This window comes from Dermacentor albipictus, chromosome 2, assembly GCF_038994185.2.
Source record: "Dermacentor albipictus isolate Rhodes 1998 colony chromosome 2, USDA_Dalb.pri_finalv2, whole genome shotgun sequence".
NCBI classification, from domain to species: domain Eukaryota; kingdom Metazoa; phylum Arthropoda; class Arachnida; order Ixodida; family Ixodidae; genus Dermacentor; species Dermacentor albipictus.
The window spans coordinates 3,669,356-3,690,837 of NC_091822.1; the positions used below are offsets into that span (position 1 = coordinate 3,669,356).

General features: G+C 45.7%; 1 protein-coding gene across 1 annotated transcript in view; it reads right to left on the reverse strand.

Moving 5' to 3' along the window:
* Window positions 1-12,223: 12,223 nt before the first annotated feature.
* The window catches only part of LOC139055854 (proline dehydrogenase 1, mitochondrial-like), a 370,252-nt gene continuing 360,993 nt past the window's right edge, over window positions 12,224-21,482 (reverse strand). Inside the window, exons 11-12 of the mRNA XM_070533417.1 lie at window positions 18,662-18,750; window positions 12,224-14,713 (exon numbers count right to left, since the gene is read on the reverse strand). Coding sequence (XP_070389518.1) covers window positions 14,508-14,713; window positions 18,662-18,750 — 295 coding nt within the window. The 3' untranslated portion in view covers window positions 12,224-14,507. The remainder of the gene's footprint in view (window positions 14,714-18,661; window positions 18,751-21,482) is intronic.

Below are 21,482 nucleotides of genomic sequence, written 5' to 3' on the forward strand. Positions count from 1 at the left end.
GCCAGCGCCACCTCCCTAACATAATTTCTCCAGTCAGTGCGGGTGCTATTGCTCATTTTAAATACATTCTGCACCAGCTTTTTAGTGCTCCTGGAGGAGAGCCCATTAGCCAAGGCGTACGTCAACCAGATTATTTCCTTTGGTGAGAGTTTCACGATGGGGCGTCCCAGTACGTCTGGTACAAGCAAAAAATGAGCCCTGCCCTGGCTGCCCGTGCAATGCATCGGAACCGCGGAGCTGTGAAACCTGCTTCCTGCAGCGGTTGCATTTGAAGCTAGGTCTGGTACCTTTTCTGCACCGGCGATGGTATGTGACGACTTCTCCCTCGCATCCCGGCTCGCTGGGATTGAACCCTAGATCCTTGCAGACGCCCCAGAAGTCGGACGTCGGTGGACGGCCTTGACGGGTTCCGGTCCTCTGAGGTCGAACTGTCGGCGTCGGCACCAGCCCGACTCCACGCAGAAAGGCCTCTTCCGCGGCAGGGTCCCCGAGGATGTCCGAAATCTCCAACACATTTGGGTCCATGCATCCGTGGCGTCGTCATGGCGAAATCAAATGAGACGAAAATGTTGCGGTATTTATAAGCCCCTATGTGGATGCGGGGGAGGGTGGCTCGGATGAAACGTTACCAAATAAGGAGATATCGAAGGCACCTGCTACGTTAATGAGAGTGAGGAGGGCTCGAGTTCAGTGGTCATGGGTCACATGGTCATGATCACGAGGTATAACCAGGGACACAGCACCCGACCTCACGATAAGTCATATGGCGGGAACAGTAACATGGAAAAGCACAGGACAAAATCTAGGCAGCGACCACTTTATTATTTCGCTCACGCTAGGAAAAGGCGTCAAAGCACGCCTCATCAAACAACCGAAATTAACGGAGTGGGATAAATTCAGAGATAAGAAAGGAGGCCTCACTGCCGGACGATATCTACAATATCGACGAGTGGACACACCTTCTTAAAACGCATATAGAGGAAGCGACTACAACTATAGAGGATGACGACGCACCCCCAGCACTAGACAGCAAACTGCTGAACATGTGGAGCAGAAAGAGTAATCTGGAGAAAAGACTCAAGGCACAAAGATGGAACAGGAATATCCGGCGCGAACTAGCCAGACTCAACAAAGAAATAGAAACATATGCGATTAAGCTCAACGAGCAAAATTGGTACAACAAGTGCGATGAGATGGAAACCAATATGAGTCTCTCCAAAACATGGAGCCTTCTCAGACATCTAATCGACCCTAGTAAATCAAAAATGCAAGCTAGTACAAACCAGGTGAGAGCGAGGCATGGCTTTGTTGGCACAGATGACGAGCTCATTAGCGAGCTCCAAGAGACATATCTTGGAAAAGCAGAGAACGAGGTGTTTAGGGACCACGAGGGACCTCCCAATCCAGATCTCGATGCTCCCATCACCACGACAGAGGTTAGAGCAGAGATTAATAACCTCAGAAAGAGATCGGCCCCCGGCCCGGACGGGATAACAAACACAGCTCTTAGGAATCTAGACGATGAGTCTATCATTGCATTAACCAAATTTATGAACCAGGTGTGGGAGAAAGGAGAACTCCCAAAAACATGGAAACAGGCGGACGTAGTCTTTATTCCCAAGCCAGGCAAAGTACCCGGCTTGAACAACATGCGACCAATCTCCCTCACCTCGTGTGTAGGGAAATTGATGGAGCATGTTGTTCAAACGAGGCTGACCAGGTACATGGAGGAGAATGATCTCTGGCCGCATGAATGGGTTGGATTCAGGCCAGGGCTCAGTACACAAGACGTCATGCTCAGACTTAAGCATGATATCCTAGACCGATACGACTCAACTGACACCAGGGCGATCCTAAGTCTCGACCTAACCAAGACATTTGACAACGTTAGCCATAAGGCTATCTTGGTAGGCCTCAAAGAGGTAGGTGTGAGACACAGGGTATATGCATACGTCAAAGACTTTCTGTCACAGAGGGAGGCCAATATAAAATTTCTGGATGTAAAATCCCCTCCCATCACACTTGGGAGCAAGGGAACCCCGCAAGGGTCAGTGCTCTCGCCCTTCCTATTCAACATAGCGATGAGGGGTCTCCCAGCGGAACTCAATAAGATTAAATCGATTAAATTTAGCATATGTACGCGGATGATATCAACACCTGGGTTAACAGTGGGAGTGACGCAGCCATCGAGCTTAAACTACAGATAGCGGCTAATATGGTGGAAGAGTACGCGGCCAGCAGAGGCTTGGCGTGCTCGCCACAGAAATCGGAGCTGTTAATCATTGAGCCAAAACATCAAAGGAGACACGCTGGAAGCAGCAGACCCATCACTGTTTTCGTAAACGGAAATGAGGTTCCCAAGGTGGAGGAAATAAGAATTCTGGGCATGTATATCCAGAGAAATGGATGCAACCTCACGACAATCAAAAAGCTAGAAGGATACGCGGTGCAGGTAACGGGGATCTTTCGGAGAATTTCACTCAAAGGCAGGGGCCTCAAAGAGAACAGCCTCCTCAGACTCATGCACGCCTTCATTACCAGCCGTATAGCGTATGCCCCACCGTATCTTGTGTTTAGACGAGAAGAAAAGGATAAAATAGATGCCATCATTAGGAAGAGCGTTAAGAAAGCCCTAGGGCTCCCAGACTCGACCTCGACAGACCTCATCCTCAAAATGGGGGTACACAACACGCTAGTTGAACTCACTGAGGCAGTACGAGTGTCTCAGTTGGAAAGATTATGCCAGTCTAAAACAGGGAGACAAATCATGGAATGGGTAGGAATTCAATGTGACAGGGGTGCCCCGACTGACAAGAAAGACATTCCGTTGGACGTGCGTAAGCGCTTCCGAATCGCGCCCCTACCTAAAAATATGCATCCTATCTACAACAAAGAGAGGAGAGCTCACAGGGCTAAGGCTCTAGTAAATAAACTTAAAGACTCACCGGCGCATAACGTAGCGTACGTGGACGCCGCTTGCGGCAGAGACGGGGCTGCGGTATCGACGATGGTTGATGGCGACGGGTGCGTTAAGATAGCGTGCTCCACGTGCACGACGGACGCCTGTACAGCCGAGGAGGTTGCAGTAGCGCTCGCTTGTGCGGGAACAAAAGCGGGAGTAATATTATGCGATAACAAATTGGCTATCCGAAATTTTAACAAAGGGAGAATCTCGGAAGAAGCCCTCCACATTCTACTCAAGAACCCTCCCAGGAGGGACATAACTTTTATTTGGGTACCAGCCCATGAAGAAGTCCCAGGCAACGAAGCCGCTCATGAGCTCGCCCGAGCACTCTACCACCGGGCAACTTTAGAGCAGCCAGTTCCAGGGATAAAAGATAGCCTGATCACGTACAGGGAAATTGTCGATCACTACAAAGCCGAAAGAAGAATCTTTCCGCCTCCGCATCGGTCTCTCTCTCTGGAGGACGCTCGCATTTGGCGACGCCTCCAGGGAAACAATTACACATCGCCACATTGGATCTACTTAACACAGACGAGGGACTATAACGACGCCCTCTGCAAAATTTGTAAGCAAAAAGGTACGCTAGACCGTATAATATGGGAGTGTGCTGGCTCCCCAGGGGCCAAGGAAAACATTGTCAGTAGAGAAGCCTGGGAGGCCTTGCTCCAGAGCGAGGCTGAAGACGACCAGCGTCGAGCAATCCGCCTGGCCGTTGAGGCCGTGAAGACTCACCGTCCTCAACGCGCGGGGACTGCTTCGTCCTCCTCCCCTAGCTGCGTGTAGGTTAAGAGGCGGGCACCCCAGCTCGGTGGAACAATAAAGTTTTCATTCATTCCACTTGGGGTCGTCTGCTGCCACGCGCGTGCACCCAGCGCCGGCCTTTTTTTGTCCCCGCTACGGCTTGCATGACGCGCCTAAAGCCCCTAAACTTCGAGACGCGCTGCACTACATGCGCCCTTGTTGGCATATGCCATTTTTGTGACTTTATCTGGTCACCCGCGCGCGCCCTCGCTCATGGGAGTTTCAACTCCTACATATTCTTCCTCCGTGGCTTGGAGTGACCTATGTGAGTGGGAAAAAGTCGGACATGTTCTGAAGGGCATCGCTGACAATGCTTTCAATTTGCTTACGTGCAAGAATTGTGTGACAATCGGCGATACTGTCCCGGAGTGCCAACACTTTGAGCAGGCAAAGAGCCACCGCATCGCAACATTGCCAACGTTATTCGCCTGGTTGCTGAACACAGCCCCGACTTCCTCATCCGAGGACAGCAGAACGCAGTGACCACCGACTTCAGAAGACGCGACAGAAACCGCTCGGCACGAAATTGAAGCAATGTCCAATTGAAGCAACCCTTTGTCCACGCATCGGTGATCTCAATAGTCTGCCCACTTGTTCAAGCAACAGTCCACGAAGAACTCAAATTTCAGAGTTCATTCCATTTGCTCTATTGCAAACCCACGACTCGCTGATGGACCTTATCCTTCACCTAGCCAGCAGTATGATCCAGATTATCAAAACCCTGCCAAATGCCGAGCTGCCGATGATCGACTGGTCTGTTTTGCCTGCCGTTGAATCGGTCACATTGCCTGCCATTGCCACAACTGTCACGATCCACCCGGGTTCATGAACAAGGGAGGGCTCAGGGCACCCTCCGTTAGATGGACGCTCCACAGCGTGGCGGTGCTGCTTGCTACATGCTTGCTACAACAACCATATCACTGCTTCATTTCTGCGACTGACCTATGGTTGCTACTGTTCCAGACAGAGCCCACGCTATCTCTAGCCTTCATTTGACAAGGTACCACGCAACACTGATGGTAATGCTACATGGTACAGTTCCTCATTGTCATTCTAGCATCACCAGTCCTGCCTGCCACCACCTCGTTGGCCGTCGTCCCTAGCTATCGCCTCAGGCTCATCGTCTGCCTTCCTTAATGAGCCTCCAACGCCCTTCCCCGGAAAACTAACTGCTGCAGCTCCCAGAGGTGATGCTGCACTGGCGACTCAACCTAAAAATTCTCTGCTCACATTACTGACCAGACAAAACTTGATTGATATTAGAGTCAATGGTGTATCTGTGATGAGTGCCCAACTGCGGTGCCGCTCAAACAAAGTGCTCACACCTGTCGCATCATGAACCCTCTGCATCGCCGATGGAGGAACGTCCACCGTGCTCGGAATGTGCACTGCTCGTGTCAGCATCGCAGGGCACCTTACCACTATTTTGTTTGCAGTTTTCAAATGCTGCCCTCACGACATTATCCTAAGATTAGACTTCTTACCATCTCATTCTGCCCTCTTTGCCTGTGAGTCTGGTGTGATTAAACTTCAACTGCCCCATAGCTGCGGCATTCCACAGGAGGCACAACTGTGCTTATGTTCCCTCGATGACATCTGCCTGCCACTGCAAGCCACCAAGTACATTACCGGGACTTCATTTCCACCTGTTCCTGACAGCATCTATGTGGTGTCCAACTGCTCATGTAATGCTTGAAAGGAACGTCACCTTTCCACACACCCTACTCACCGTGGCTGACAATCGGACCGCATTCCTTCTTAAATGGAACTGCTTTGCACAGGTTATCCCGAGAAGCATGTCATTGGCCGATATCTCGCCAATAGAGATATTTCTATAAGACATGGAAGTTCCACCATCATCCGCAGTTCCATCAATCCGATCCTACGCCAGATGGCCTAAGCAAGATGACTGCACCTGACCTCCTTCCTGTACAAGCTGCTGACATGAGGTCTTAGAGGCTTATCGCGACATTGTTTATTTTGATGGCCATCCTTTAGGCCAGACGTCAGTGGTCGCTCACAGAATATATACCGGAGATATCAATCCCATACGCAGACGTCCGTAATGCGTTTCACATGCCAAAAGTCATGTTATATAGCATGAGGTGGACAAAATGCTGACTACAAATATCATCGAACATTTGTGTAGTGCATGGGCATCCCCAGTTGTCTTTGTTAAGAAGAAGGATGGCAGCTGGCACTTTTGCATCTATTACAAACACCTGTATAAGATTGTGCGCAAAGATGTCTACCTGCTGCCATGTATTGATGACACCTTGGTTTGCCTGCAAGGAGCCAAGAACTTCTCGTCCATAGACCTTCGCTCTGGGTATTGGCAGGTCTCTGTAGATAACATGGACCACAAAAAGACCACTTTGGTAACACCGGACAGCCTTTATCAACTCAAGGTTATGCCATTCAGCCTTTGTAAGGCCCCAACAACTTTTGAGCAAATGATAGTTTCTCTAATGGGCGGCTATAAATGGTCCACTTGTCTGTTATTTAGACGATGCGATAGTTTTTTCACCCAAGTTTGCGAATCACCTGACGAGTCTGTCAGCCATTCTTGACATTTTCCGATGTGCCGGCTCGCAACTCAACTCATCCAGGTGCCACTTTGGATGTTGCCAGATTATTGTTCTCAGCCACCTTGTCAGTGCCGCAGGAGTTCAACCCGACCCTGACAAGATTTGCGCTGTTCAAAACCTTCCTGTGCTGCATCCATCGAAGATGTTGGAAGTTTTGTTGGACTGTGCCTCTTACTTCTATTGCATCATCAATAACTTTATTGACACCGCCCGCCCGCTCACTGACCTACTAAAAAAAAAGCTGTTTCGTTCTCATGGGGCCCTGCGCAAGCCGAAGCCTGCGTCACCCTCGTCCACTTGCTTGCTCACTACGACCCATCTGCTGCTACTGAAATTCACACAGATGCTAGTGGCCACGGAATAGGAGCTGTTCTTGTTCAACATCAGAACAATGCACAGCACGTAATTGTATATGCTAGCCGCTTTTTCTCGCCTACAGAATGAAAGCTTCCTATCATGGAATGCGATCGCCTGGCGTTGGTTTGGGCAGTAGCGAAGCTCTGCCCTTCGTTATTTGGTCACCCACTTTTCGTTATCATTGATCACCATACCCTGTGCTGGCTCTCATTGCTCAAAGATTCGACTGGACGGGTTGGTGGGCACTGTGGCTACAAGAATGCACTTTTACTGTTTTACACAAATCTGGCCATTTACACAAGGACATCGACTGTCTATCCCGTCACCCGGTCGACAGTCCAGACTATGATGCCCACGATACTGATGCTTGTGTCCTGGCCATTTCAAACTTGCATGACATTCGCAATGCACAATGCCGTGATGACTCTTTACATGTCTTCATCAATCGCGTAGCTTCTGTACATCCTAACCCCGCTGTCAGCACATTCGTAATCTGCAACGGCATTCTGCACCAACGCAATTTTCCCTCTGATGGCCTGGAACTTTTGCTCATCCTACCAAGTCATCGTCGAGCAGCAGTTCTTGAGCAGCTACATTTCATTTCATTTATTTTTTCCCTTAAAGGCCCGAAGGTATTACATAAGGGGGGAGCAAAGTCAAGGTCAATGATGCAACAACCGCTGGCCACCTCGGTGTCTCTCATACCTACGATCACGTACGATGCTGCTTTTACTGGCCCGGCCTGTACCACTCTGTGTGCCGCTACGTTGCTGGATGCCCGCTTTGTCAGCTCTGCAAACGACCTTCCGCATTACCCGCTGGACGTCTGCGCCCCATCAATGTCCCTGCTGAACCATCCTTTTGTGCCGGCGCCTATCTCCTAGTCCCTTTTCCAACGTCTAAAACCAGCAGGAAGTGGGTCGCTGTTGTGACTGACTACACGGTGTGTTACTCCATCATGCGAACATTGCCAAAAAGCTGCGCTACGGACATTGAAGATTTCCTTCTGTATGACATCATTCTATATCACAGCGTACCGAGGCAGCTGCTCACTGATCGCGGCTGCACCTTCTGATCCCATGTTCTCGAAGGTCTTCCTCGTTCTGCCATGCACCGCATATCACCCGCAGACTAATGGACTAACTGAGCAGTGCAACCTCACGTCGACGGAGATGCTATCCATGTACATTTCTCTGGATCACAGAAACTGAGATTACACATTAGTGTGCATATAGCATTTGCATATAACTTGTCCCATCACGAGAGACCACTGATTTTTCTCGATTTTATCTGCCGTTCGGCCGCCACCCAACTTTGCCCTTTGACACACACTTCGACCAACATTCCAACTGAGTATGGCTGTGACATCTTCGCCAGGGCTCACAAAACTCACGAGATTGCCCGCTCACAGCTCACTGCCTCATAGGTTGCACAGAAGACGAGGTATGACAGCCACCACTCGGACATTAATTCTTCCCTGGGCCTTTAGTTCTTCTTTGGACACCATGCCGTCGCATCGGATTTTCCAAAAAACTTCTCCCGCTCTACACATGCTACACACATGCTACACATCCTATGCCAGCTCAGCGATGTGAACTACGAAGTCTCCCTGCGTGACTATTGATCCCCTGGCCCCTGTTCCCACCGATATTGTCCACGTGTCTAGGTAGAAGCCTTATGCCACCACAAGTTCGCTCCTAGCAAGCGCCAAGACGGCGGCTTTCCAACTTGGGCATCATGTTATGGAGCAGTGGGGCATAGTGTTAGTGTGAACAATGACGATTATTTGACGAAGCGAGCGTGCGACTGTTTCGGGCAGTCATCTTGTGTATGCAGCATTGCTGTAATTTTTAAAAACCTGTAAATATACCTTCACTTAACTATTTATAGCCCATGGCAATATTAATTCCTGAATGTTGTGCAGAAATGCATCGGCGTTCCAGTTACTTTCTTAACAAAATGTCATTTTATGCATGGAAGCACAAAAGTAACTGGAACACTAATGTATTTCTCCGCAAACTTTCGGAATCTCTATATCGAAACTGGTGTCCCCCTGAGAATTCGTTTGAAGTGGATCCGCCTCGTGAACTCCACAGCTGGAATTTGTAAATTACAATATGGGCCATAAGGTAATTAGTTAATTTTTGTTTATTCGTTGATTACGTATTTCAATTTGTGGTACAAGTAGTGTCTGCTACTTCGAGTTGACCAACTCACGAACTAGAATTGTCCTATCTGCCAAGGCAGCCTTAAAGGGACACTAAAGGGAAAAATGATTTCTTCTGCATCAGTAAATTATCATTCTAGAACACCAAAAACTCCACTCTTACAACGATAAGACGTTTGGTAAGCCAGAAAAAGTGCAAGAACGAAATACAGGTGGTGACGCCTACTCGAGTTCCCACACCTGGGGGCTGTGACGTCTTGAATTTTGAGGCATCTTCTAGGGTCTACTAATTATATATAGTGGTACAGGTTGACTACATTGTGTTCTAAAGGAACCAAATATTAAACACGGCAAGTTTCGGGAACCCTTATTCAGCCAACACGGCCCAAATGCGAAAACATACTTTGGAATCCCAGACGTCACACTGACGTAGCAGCGTCGGGGTTTCGGCACGAAATTCAAATACTGATACTTGGACCTTCATTTTCTCAACTAATAAACTATTTTTTTGAGTTACTGCTTGCAGGGTTCTCAAACAATGCTTCATTAGTCTAAACTGATTTATTCTTTCGCTTTAGTGTCCCATTAAAACAGTTTTTGAAAGTGTTCGCTGAAACACCTTATGTACAGTGACATGAAATGCAGAGTGCTCAAGGAATATACACCTCTACAGTGAATACGTCTACAATGAAATGACCTGTGTAACGAAGGATTAATTCTTTCCCAGTTCTATTGCGAGCGTTACTGTGTGCGACCTTTATAACAAGTGAAACTGGAGGCTCCAAGCACTTCATTACAAAGGTGTTTGACTATACGATACTTGGCAGTAGCACAGCTACCCACAATCAGGCAGAGCTATAGTGTATAGCTATAGTGACAAAGCTACAGAGATATAGTGTTACCACACTTGAATAGCAATAGGCAGTTTTAGTTTACCGCTAAAATATTTCAAGAAAAAGGAAAAACAGAAAACAAGAATCCTGCACCATTTGCTTTTCAAGCTGCAGGAAATTTTTCCCAGTTCTGACTCCACCGCAATGTGTTCCATTACAATGTAGACAGCACACAGAAGTGTTGTGTGCTGCGACTACCTCCACTCGACGAACCTTGCTTGTGCCACATATACCAGCCAATCCATGCATAGTGGCAGTATGCATACACGCCATGCTAGCAAAAACTTGGGACATCTCTGCATCACACCATGATGCCCTACCTCTGCAATGGCAAAAAGCCATCTTGCCAGCCACCGAGTAACAACAAAATGTTGTAATATGCCTAAAGATGATTTCAGACAGTTAAAACAAATTCTCCGAACTGTATCTGTTAGAGTATATAAATTGGACAAATCTGAGAGCTTACTTAAAGATATTCCAAAGTTTACAAAGATATTGCAACAGTCCTACTCACAAATTAGTGGCATACAGTAGAGTACCTCTACAATGAAATGACTTGTAAAACAAAGGAACAATTCTGTCCTGGTTCCACTGCGAGCTCTGCAGTACACGACACTTAGAATACCTGTATGACAAATTATTTCGGACGCTCGAAGCACTTCATGACAAATGCATTCCACTATATTTCAGAACAGTGTATTAAACATCAATTTTGCCTGCTTTAGATGTGTTGTTACGTGCAGTTCATAGAATTCTGATATAATTTTATATACTGATGAGTTGTAGATGTGATGACCTAGTTTGTTCAATTATGCAGTTTTCAACAATTACTGTTAAAAGACTTATGAAATAAATAAATAGTCCACTTCTTACAGACACTAGATATTGCTTTTCTTTAACTGCAACACACCTCCTCAAATTTGGTGCAATTGTTGCGAAAAAATTATTTTATCGTTTCCATGTATTCTGATGGGAACCCACAAGATAAGGCTTCTTGCATGTTAAGCTTTCTTACCGCTTGCTGAAAATGATAGGTGTGGCATATTCAGGGCATGTTCAGAGCCACACCTGAACATACCCAAATCATACCTGATGCCACTGAGATTGTTGCTAACAAGATCGTCCTGATGATTTGTTAAATCATTTTAGCACCAACTAACACATTTAATAAATGGAACAGTTTTAACAGCACTGACTCAAATGGGCAAACTAAATTCTGACTTGTTACATTGCAAAGCGTGTGAGCCATGAAGTTTATTCGTAGAGAGCATTTCTAGATAGCATTTCTGTTTGTTTAGCTTTATTTTGCCCATCATGATCATTTATTTTCATTGTTATTCACCAATATTTCCCTTACTTGATACCCCCCCTGCATGGGCTCTTTTTTCTTGTGGTATTCTAGTAATTAAGTTCCATTCATCCTGGAGGAACTCATGAACGCTAAGTTTTAAAAAGCTCGAGCAACTTACCTGCACGTCACTCTCTCACTTGTACAGTCAGCCACAAAAGTTTACAGACTGTGGTATCTGTAAAGAAGCTGAATGTCATAGCAGCCTCAGAACAGAGCCTGTCATTTGGATTTCTAGATTGCAGTGGTATATATATATGAACAACATGGTGCTGTACTGCTTTAGTGGCTATGGTGGCAAACTAGTTCTAAAATTTTCTCAGATCCCGTGATCTGTAAACTTTCGCAGTTGACTGTACACACTGGGCACTGGCGCCTTCCTGCCTCCACCGAATCCTCCCTCCGTCCTCTGAGGAGCTGTCATGGGAAGCATTGAAAGCAACTGCCTTGTTTATATCATTACAGGCCAACCTTATTTTTCGACAGACATTGTGTGAAATAGGGGCAGGGGCTGACTCTCAATCGTGGCCAAACAAGGTTGGTCTACAATCAAGATTGAACATGTCAAGTGTCATTTAAAGCACAAATCCCCCCACAGCCACCGCTAAATGCAACTCGTCTCTTTGCTATACACCGCTCTAGGCTTTTACCCTCACTCAGCCTTCTTCGAGGACATGACGAAGCATTTAATGATGATGAATGGAGCTCAGATGGTGGCACTACCTCCGATCATCATTTGTGAAGTTCGGGCAAATAAACAGCCAAATATGAGGCATTTCTTCAAAATATTATCTATTGTCCTAAAAATAAAAGTAATCCAATTATTAATTTAATTGAATATTAATTTTTTTTACTTCAACACGAGGCTCTGTAACTTATGAGACGGACCAACATTCATCATTAAATTGATTGAATAAATACTGCCTGTTGCTGCCCTGATAGTGAGCAATTTCACACGCACCTCAGCTAAACCAGATGCCAACTATTGTTATTGGTGTGATCAAGGCCATTCATGCAGTTCAATGCTTAGTAAAACAATATGCCTTGTCTGGTGGGAGCTGAACAGGAAGAAAAAGTGGCTAAATAACTGACAGCAACTAGTACTGGTGAGCACAGCTATTATTTTATTAGCATCACAGTTTCAGCTGGCACAAGACCGTAATGAAGACTTCAGAACAGCATGCCTGCATTTTTTGTTTACAAAGTTTCTTCTTCCAAAGGAGAGTCAACAAAATGCAGTCAAGATTCCCACATCAACAAGTGGCACTACCAAAGGGAATAAAAGAGATTCCTAACTAACGCTATGCAAAAAATGCTAAAATAAGATTGAGCAAAATGCTGGCAAGACAACACCTGCCACTGAGCACCAGCCACTGGATCAAGCCAGGCTTCTCCATCATGTTAATCACTTCAGGTGCCATGTACTGCCTTCACCCAAAACAATAGATGGAGCTGGTGATTATTCTGGCCATCATTCGTGCCCTCTGAAAGAATCAACGGAAGCAAAGCATGCTCTTTGCAGACCTGAGCTCAACAGCAAACGTTAAGCACGCTTGCCGAGCATGAATGGCGCCCGCCTGGCAAATTGCACCAGCAGTGATCTGATGTCAATCGGGTAACGATCACTGCCACACTGTTGCCACTACGACTGCTGCTTTTGCTCAGGGCAGGAAAATCACAGGCACATGCTGGTAGTATTCCTGGAGCAATGCCTTTGAGGTGCTCTCGACGGACCACTTTCGTGGACATCACTTTTAGTGGATGATCGAGCAAGCAGTCTGCCCGCTGCTATAGTGAGACATTATGCAAAAAAAGTGCAAGTACCCATGAAAGTGATCAATCAAGAATACAGATCTGTGATATCTCTCTTTTTCCTAAATGTTGGCTGCAAAATGCTGTCAAGCAATGCTTCACCAGCTGGAAATGGCTTCACCGACTTCCATTTCATGCACTACAATGGTTTGTTGGCAAAAGAGATGAAGTTAGGTCAGTGTCATGCGACCGGCTCACCTTAGAATTCTAGGTTGACAGTTCTAGATTGTCCAGAAATGCTCTGAAGAGTGTAATGCGTGCCACAATAATAGCTTCAAGGCCGCATGAACGAGTTTCACCGAGCAAACAAGAATGTGCCTAAAAAGTACAGGCACAGCGACAAGCAAGCACACATAAAGTTGCTTGAAACAGTGGCACTGTGAGCTTATACCACGAGCCACGTGCAGGAACAGTTTAATGGCCAGCCATGGTAGCCACTCAATGAATGCTAAGGCAAAGATAGCCTCAGGGCAGCATAGGACGTGCCATGGGTGTTTAAAGCATCAAAGCTGGTGGCTGTTGTGAATGGCAGCACCAGAATAGCCATAGCATGGGTAGCCAATGTCGTCAATTAAGGGCATTTTCTGCACCCTTCCCTATTTTAACAGGATATTTACGGTGGCAGCAATAGTGGCTACAAGGCTTTTCGCCTTATCAATACATGAAAATGACCTGCCTCCATTCTAGGGTACCTACAAAAGAAATCAGTATGGTCACCTCATTCAAGTTTCTCTTGTCCCAACAGTGAAACATTTCCTATATGGCCATAGCAGACAAATGCAAATGCAAATACAAAAGCACAAAGTAACAGCCATAAAAAAAAAATTTAAAGTTGACTGCAGATGGAGTCACAAACAAAGCACCATTGGCCAGTCAGATCAGCATATAGTCATTCCAGAAAATAGAATGGCTGCTGCACGTTCAGATCAATACACATAGTAACAAAATCAGACTGTCAAAATAGACGAGCTTGCTTAAAACTGACAACATGGTCTTATCTTTAAATCAACGGTGCAGCTAAGTGCACCATACATTGCTCATGAGCTGTGTTTAAATTCCGTGGCACAGTTAACAAACGCAGATAAACTCAAAGAAAATCACGTCTGCAGACCATCTTGTGGGGGCATGAGCTCTGGTGGCATGCGTATGCCGCACATCAGCAGTGGTGTATGCGCATACGTCCTCTTTGAACGTCTATGTCACCACCATCATAACTGCATATAACTGCTGTGGCATTATAAGCGCATCAATGGGTACCTCTGGCCATGGTGAGGCCAGAATTTAAATACTTAAGACGATGATACCCAACTATATATACAAAGTAAGCCTGCGTGTTCTTTCCACATATCTGCTCCTGTAAAATGCTGTCAAGTTGATTTGATGCAGCTGTTCAGCTTCAAGCTGCAATATAGTGGGGCGCGTCAAATGTTTGTCATCACCGAGCTAATTCTCCACATCGGAGGGAAGAATTCTTGGTGGTCACGTCAGCCAAGCAGATGTGTTACACCTGGAGGGAGACATCTGTAGCTGGTGCAATGGTGATGCGGATGACACAGTCTCAGCAAAGGTCTGGAGGTCAGACAGGCTTGTAGTGGCCGTGAGGTGTGTACCAGATCTGGCCAGCGAGCAGGCGGCGCATGATCTCGTGCCTCAGCAGACCCAACTCTTTGGAGAGCTTCTGCAGCAGACTGTTGTTCTCAATGGCCCGCCGGGACAGGTATGGCATTACCTCATCGATGGGGCCATATGGGACATACTTGTACACCGAGTAGCCAGCCTGGCCTGCAAGCAAAAGTTGGGTAACTTCTGGGCATGCTCAGAAACTTAGCCCTGCACATGGCCGGTCCTTGCGTCGCTCAATTTCCCAGTGTGACACACCTAACCAGACCAAGCTACTGCCTTGGTCAAACTGTTTGCCAAGTTCACAATAGTCAATCCGGGTTGCACTGATTAAACATCCTTAGGCATGGCAATGCTGTGGCGCATCTCTTAACACTGCAATGCACCAGGCATGGATGTAGCAGGTTCTGAACACAGTGAGCAGGTAGTACATTCCGCGGATTCACTATCCTGTAGCAACTCTACACCCTTGAGGTTTATCCAAAAGCTGATGTCCACTTAAGCCTGCAGATATAGATAATCGGGCCAACCAGAAGCACATGTACCTCGAGGCAGACAACTTCCATATCTGTTATGAAATGTTTCATCAGTAGATATGATGCTGCTTTCTTGCTCCTCTGTGCAGAATGTAAAACTTCATGCACAGCCACAAACGCATGAAAGAGCCTCATTTTCCTCAGCTAAGCGAAGCTTTGTGAAGGCTTCTGCTTCTTCAGAGCCATCTATGGTCATAACAGAAAGTATTATATAAGGAAGAGTGGCAGCAATAATGTGCAGTTTATGCATAGACTGTTTTTCTTCAAGCTTATCTACTTGATTTTGTTTGCTTTGATTAAGACTGCTTGCAATAAACTTTAAGTGCGCTGCTTGTCTTGAATTTCGTTTTCTTTTGCTAATGCATAAGTTATCTGCATTGATGTTCTTATTTCCACCTAGTTACTGTCATAACAGTAAGCTACTTCTCTATAAGATGTGAATTGTTTGTCCAGGTGATGTCCATGACTCAGAAACATTCATTTTTATGAGGGATGGAGCAAAAACGATAAGGCACGGAGGAAAGTATGTGCACACACACAAAGCCCTCCCCCGTAGCAACAGGATTCATACTTCACTGCATGTTCAATTCCAGATGCAAATGCTTCATTTCTTGCCCAAGCTTCAACATTAGCAATGTATCTCTGAGCTTCATTAAGTGTTTCTTATGTAGTGTCACTCTTACTGCAACGAAAGCATTGGTTTACTTTTGGCCAGTGATTGCTTTCAGTAAAGTACCATTGTTATTGTGTTATTGCTCTTGCACAAGTTGCACTTGCTGTACTGGACCATTCATGAACACTCTTAAAGCGACCTAGCTAGGTGACATCGACTGCTCTGGAATGCAAAATGACGAACGTATAAATAACAGAAGGCCTCAAACAATCTGGTTTGATTCAATGGTCACCAAAAGTGCTCATCACTGTGCTCTTAAATGTTGATTTGCTTTCATGGCACAAGTCTGCATAAGAAACAGTTCTGTTCTTTTTAAATCCCTTGGCAACAGTCACATGATCTTTATAACGAAATCCAAGTTCAAAATAAAACAATGATACCAGAGAGATTGGCAGAGGGTGCATACTGTCCCACTGTACTCTGGTGGTGGAGTATTAAACGATTCCACAAGTATGGATTAAGAATGTAACACTTTATTGGATTAGGAACCTACCTACATAACAAGGGTCTCGAATCTGGCAACATTGATGCTTTCAGGTAGCATATGTGGGTTTATTGATCAGTTGGTTTCACCCAAAAAGATCACATACTTGTGACGCCTGCAGCAGAAAGGATGTTCCACATCTGTCGCCAAGGTTTGCGAGTGGTGGTGCTGGCTAACACTCCCACGGTTAGTTATAGTAGTAACACATAAATACCCCAAAAAGTGGATGGGAAGACAGCGCCGAGGTAGTTCAATTGGTAGAGCATCGCACACATAATGCAAAGATGTGGAATCGTTCCCCACTTGCGGCAAGTTGTTTTTTCATCCTTCCATTCCATTATTTATAATTTCTTTATTTCAATTAGTCAGTAAAAGCAATTTCCCCGGTGTTGTCCTTGGTGTCTTTGTTAGTTGGCTTCTTATGATATGATTAATAAAAATTGGGCCCCTCGCTTAACCCCCATTCCTCTCGTTTATTGGACTAGCGCGTTCCCAGGAAGAGAAGCAATACTCAAATCACAATGTTGGCAGCGAGCACAGTTGTCAGTTGTTGAATCTGATCTCACAGGTGGAGTTCATCTGCTATTTATCCATGACTCACCGTATATTCCAGAGTAATTGCTAGTGTTCACATACATTCAAGAAATTTTCAAAACATTAGGTGCACCTAGTGCTGAGCAATCTACAGTAGAACTTCGTTGATACGATACTGTTGCGTACGAGTTCTCGGTGGCAAAGTTCGCAATTGAGAATGCAAAAAATTACCCATTACAGTTAAGCTTATTTCTTTACCAGGTGATAAGTTCCTGGAAAACCCGATCTTTCAGCACCAACGTTCAGTAGATTGCCAAAGTGTGATCGTACGATATATTTTCTGGCCACAAGATCCCTTGTAAACAAGAAGAAATTGCAGTTTTGCTTGAAAGACAAAGCATTGATTGCGATAGCAAATTAGCGAGCAGCTCTAAGAAGTAAGGATAGTAGTTTTATTGGCTGTATAAGCTTGTAAACATAGGCACACAAATTGAATTAACAAGCATGGTGCCATGCACGCACAAGCAAACACGAATACATCTCACTCGATGACGGCGAAAACTCGCTGCCAGAACGCTGGAGTGAGGAAGTGCGGCAGGAGCAGCGAGCAAATTGATCTTCGTGCTGCATCTCTCACCAACAAGAACTAAGCCTCAAAAACACAGCGTGCGGAGGACTTTGTCACCGTCGCAGATGGCGTTCAAAATACAGTGGCCTGGGAGGGCGCGCGCAGCAGTGCGGGCTGCCCGGAGTAGAACGCACCGCCTTCCTACCCTTTCCCTGGAGCCTTACGCACGATGAGGGACAGTGCACTTCCTCCTCGCTTTCCTCCCTCATGTGCACAATATTGAGCCACGATCACTGGCTTTCACTCACACATACAGCATACGGTGCGCGGTGGTGATTTTATACGGACCTAATACGGAACCTCACGATGATGACGATGGCAGAAATGTGCCTGGAGTGTCCATACAATTGCTACCGCAATAAAAGTGTTAGGCGCGCGCAATCGAAAACAATAGCTACCTGCCACAGCAGCTTCCCCGCAATACTAGCCTGCCAGTCTCACATGAAAACGCTGGCACGCTAAGTTTCTAATTCCGGTACCAACAATTCTCCCAGTTCATCACACACCGCATTCATGGCTATTGCTGCCAACCTTATTGCAATAAGCATCTTCACTTATTTCTTTCACAGCGTGTGGGCCATAGTGCGGTTGGAAAAGTAGTCTGCACGCTTTAACTCGAATGCACCACCGATCGCTGCTGCAAGCAGTGCAAAAGGAGCACAATGTATTGCTCTGGTGACATTGTAGGCATCCTATTTCAGTGTTGCCCACCAACTAAATTCCGTTCACATTTCCTGCTGCAGTTTTAAAACACTATGCAATAGGAAAATGGCAGCATGCGTCTTGGGTAGCTTGGGCCCTACCAGCTAGATGTGTGTCCGTGTCTCATGCCGCAATGATTTGATTCGTGCCAAGTGGACACATTAAACCTTTCCACCAAAATGCCCTGCTCGAAGAAGCTGCTGACCCAGGCTGAACTTGAGGAGGGCAAACATACACTTGCCTAAGCCGTAAAAATGACAACGCGCATCTTGGGTCGCTCGAGCCCTGCCAGCTCGATGTCTCTTGCTGTAATGATTCAGGCAACAATTTGCATTCAGTAGATGTCAGCTACAGTTGAGCCTGTCAATTCTTTTTAGTGTCTCCTGATTGCAAGTTTTTTTTTCAGTTCGTACGTTTTTTTCTCGCTTCCTTTTTTCCAAAAGGCATGAACGAGGTTCTGCTGTACAATGATACTGTATGGTAATAACGGTGATAATCAGGTGAAAACAAACACTATCAAAAAAGTAAAACAATGACACATGGCAATACTCACCCAGAGGAAAGCTGACCTGGTCGCACATTCCCAACAGCTGGCCAAAGCAGACGACTCTGTCATCAGGCCGGATGCCCAGCTCCTGCATCCTGCACAGCATGCCAGGCAGGGTGGTCAGGCACTGTGGCCATACGCAGTTGTAGGGGACTGGCGGCCATGCATCGTTATGTAAATTCCCAAATAACAATATGAGTCAGTTGTGGCACTTGTTAGCGCAGTAAACGATGGATCCAAAAGAACTGTGATTGTTTTGCAAATATATATTTCTGTATAATTCTTCCAGAGCTAATTCAAAAAATGCTACTATAGTCGTATACAACTTAAGTCTGCAGTGAAGCCCCGTCCACGTCCTCATCACCGCCAGCCACTGTTCCTCCGCAAGGCTGCAAATAATTCGTACTTCAAACTTTTTCTGTTACCCAAATAAGGCGGTAACTACAAAAATAAAATTATTGGTGCGCAACTTTATACATTTTCCCTTGCCTCTTGTATTGGAATGGCGAATGCCTAATTTTTTATTGAACTGAAATAACATGCTTGCTTCGCTACAACTATTTGTTGTGAATTTTCACTTCAGTTGGCAGCGAAGTTTCATGAGTAAAACGGGTTGAGCAGTGAAATGAACGGCACCACAGACTTTTGCAGAGTGCAATGCTCAGACTCCATACATTTTGTCCATGTCTGTTGCACACCTCATTGCTTCCGCCGATGAAAAGACTCTTCAAGAACAGCAGATGCTCCGGAGGTATCAAGTACGACGCCATTTTGAAAAGGCCGCATGACAACTATTTTGTTTGCTTCTGTAATTGGCTGGCGCAGTAGCCTAACTCCGTGCGGTTCATGTGCCAATGTTGCCAACTGCTGCTCTTTTAAGCTCTATTCCACTGAAGAAATATTTATTTGACACTTTCGCTTCTTTACTTGTTCTTGGCAGTGTTCTTTCTGCGCTGCTTCCCTGCGCAACTCCACTTGACGTAGTTCCTTGTTTGCCAAGTAAAGGAGAGGTGTATCGCAGAGGCGTACCTGTATACACCTTATTTCATTTCTCTTTTGTGGGTCTACGTGTATTTATGGCGAATGGTCGGCGTTATTCACATTTGTACTAGTAAAGGTACTCCCCCCCCCTCATTTGCATAGAAAGGTTACCTTGGATTGCCCCACCCTCGAAAGAAAATCCTGGGGACATGCCTGATCTGTATTCGATTTCCCCTCCTGTACGAGCTTGAAAAGGCTTACAGTATTTAAATAAAGTGTTTTAATGACTATAATAAATATTGGATATAACAAACATAATTTTGTGTTCGGTGCAACTTTATTTTAACAAGGTCCTGCTGTATTTAATTAATTCAGCAGCAACTTAATGTGGGTCAGTTGGTTGGACACAGCTTTAGAATTTACTAGATAAAAGAGAACACGGACAAGAAGACACATTACAGCACTAAGGTGGCAACTTGAAGCTGCGATTTAGTTCTGGTAAAATCTTGGAGAGACACATGCACGAGTCAAGCTTGTGATCCCAGTTATATATCAATGTTACACAAAAGCGTCACCTTACTGACTGCAGGATGGATGGTGCACTAATACACATGCTAGTACTTCATGTTATATCCTTTCCTTAGCTCGTGTATTGTAAGATATTAGCAATCTGTCATACAAATGAAGTGGGGCAGGAAGTGTATCAGCATGCCATTTGAAAGTCGGTGGTGCACGTTTGAAAATGATGTGATTGAAAGATACCAAAATTAACAAAGAGAAATGCTTTATAAGCCAAACAGTCTGACAAGTATGACTGGGGTAATGAAACAGATGTGTACAATGATCCACTAAAGCAGTGCTGGCATATGCAAGCAAGGCATGCATCAAACACTCATGCAGAGCCAGCTATCTTGAGCTCAAATCACTGTGATTGACCATCACAACTGAAAGCGAACTTACTGTAAACTATGTTTAGGTATTCACTTAGAACTAATGCACAGTGAGAGCAACAATGTGCTTTTCAGCAGTCGAGGAAGATAAGTGGACATGATGCACTGGCAAAACGCCCTTTCATGACGGGTAGCTGTGCGACACCAATGCGACCTCATCTAGTGGAGCTCTGCGGCACCTTTTGACGAAATTATTAAATGTGTTTGACGATAAAGGGCATCACAGTGAAAATCTAGCTCCAGCAAAAAAAGATTTTGAATGTTTTGTGAGAAAGCAGGGTTCGCATCAACAATAAAAAAATACACTTCCAACTCCATTGTGGAGCTCCCCATTTAACACCTTGCACAATTGAGTGGAGTGGTGCCTGTATGATGCTGTGCCTGGTATAAATAACCCCGCTGAAATGTTTTCATGGTGGTAGTCATTCTACATATCACAAATCGGTCTTCGTTTGGTTCGCCTATTGGCCAGTTGTCAGTGAGCAGAAAAAGGTGAGTCCCTGTCGCCCAGTGAGGTTCTAACTTGCAACCTTTCTCTTGTGAGCCAAGTGCCCAAACTACAGCGCCAAAGCAGTTCCAGCGAAGTGACAGAATAGAAAGGACACATTATGCAGCTCTACACATGCGCAGTATAGTTGCACCATGTTGTGCTTTCATCATGGAGAACTAGAGCCTAGCACTGAAAGCACTGGAGTGCTACATTATGCAACAGTGAAAACGCAGGCGCAATGAGATGTGCCACACTGGTTGTGCTTTGCAGAGGACTCGAGTCTTACACTGGAAAGACTAGAATGCTATGTGTTACAGTGAAAAGGCACATTTATTAGTGCAAAAGCATTACATGCCCCATTATGCAAAAACCTGGCATTGTAGTCGGTAGCGTGAACAGATGATGG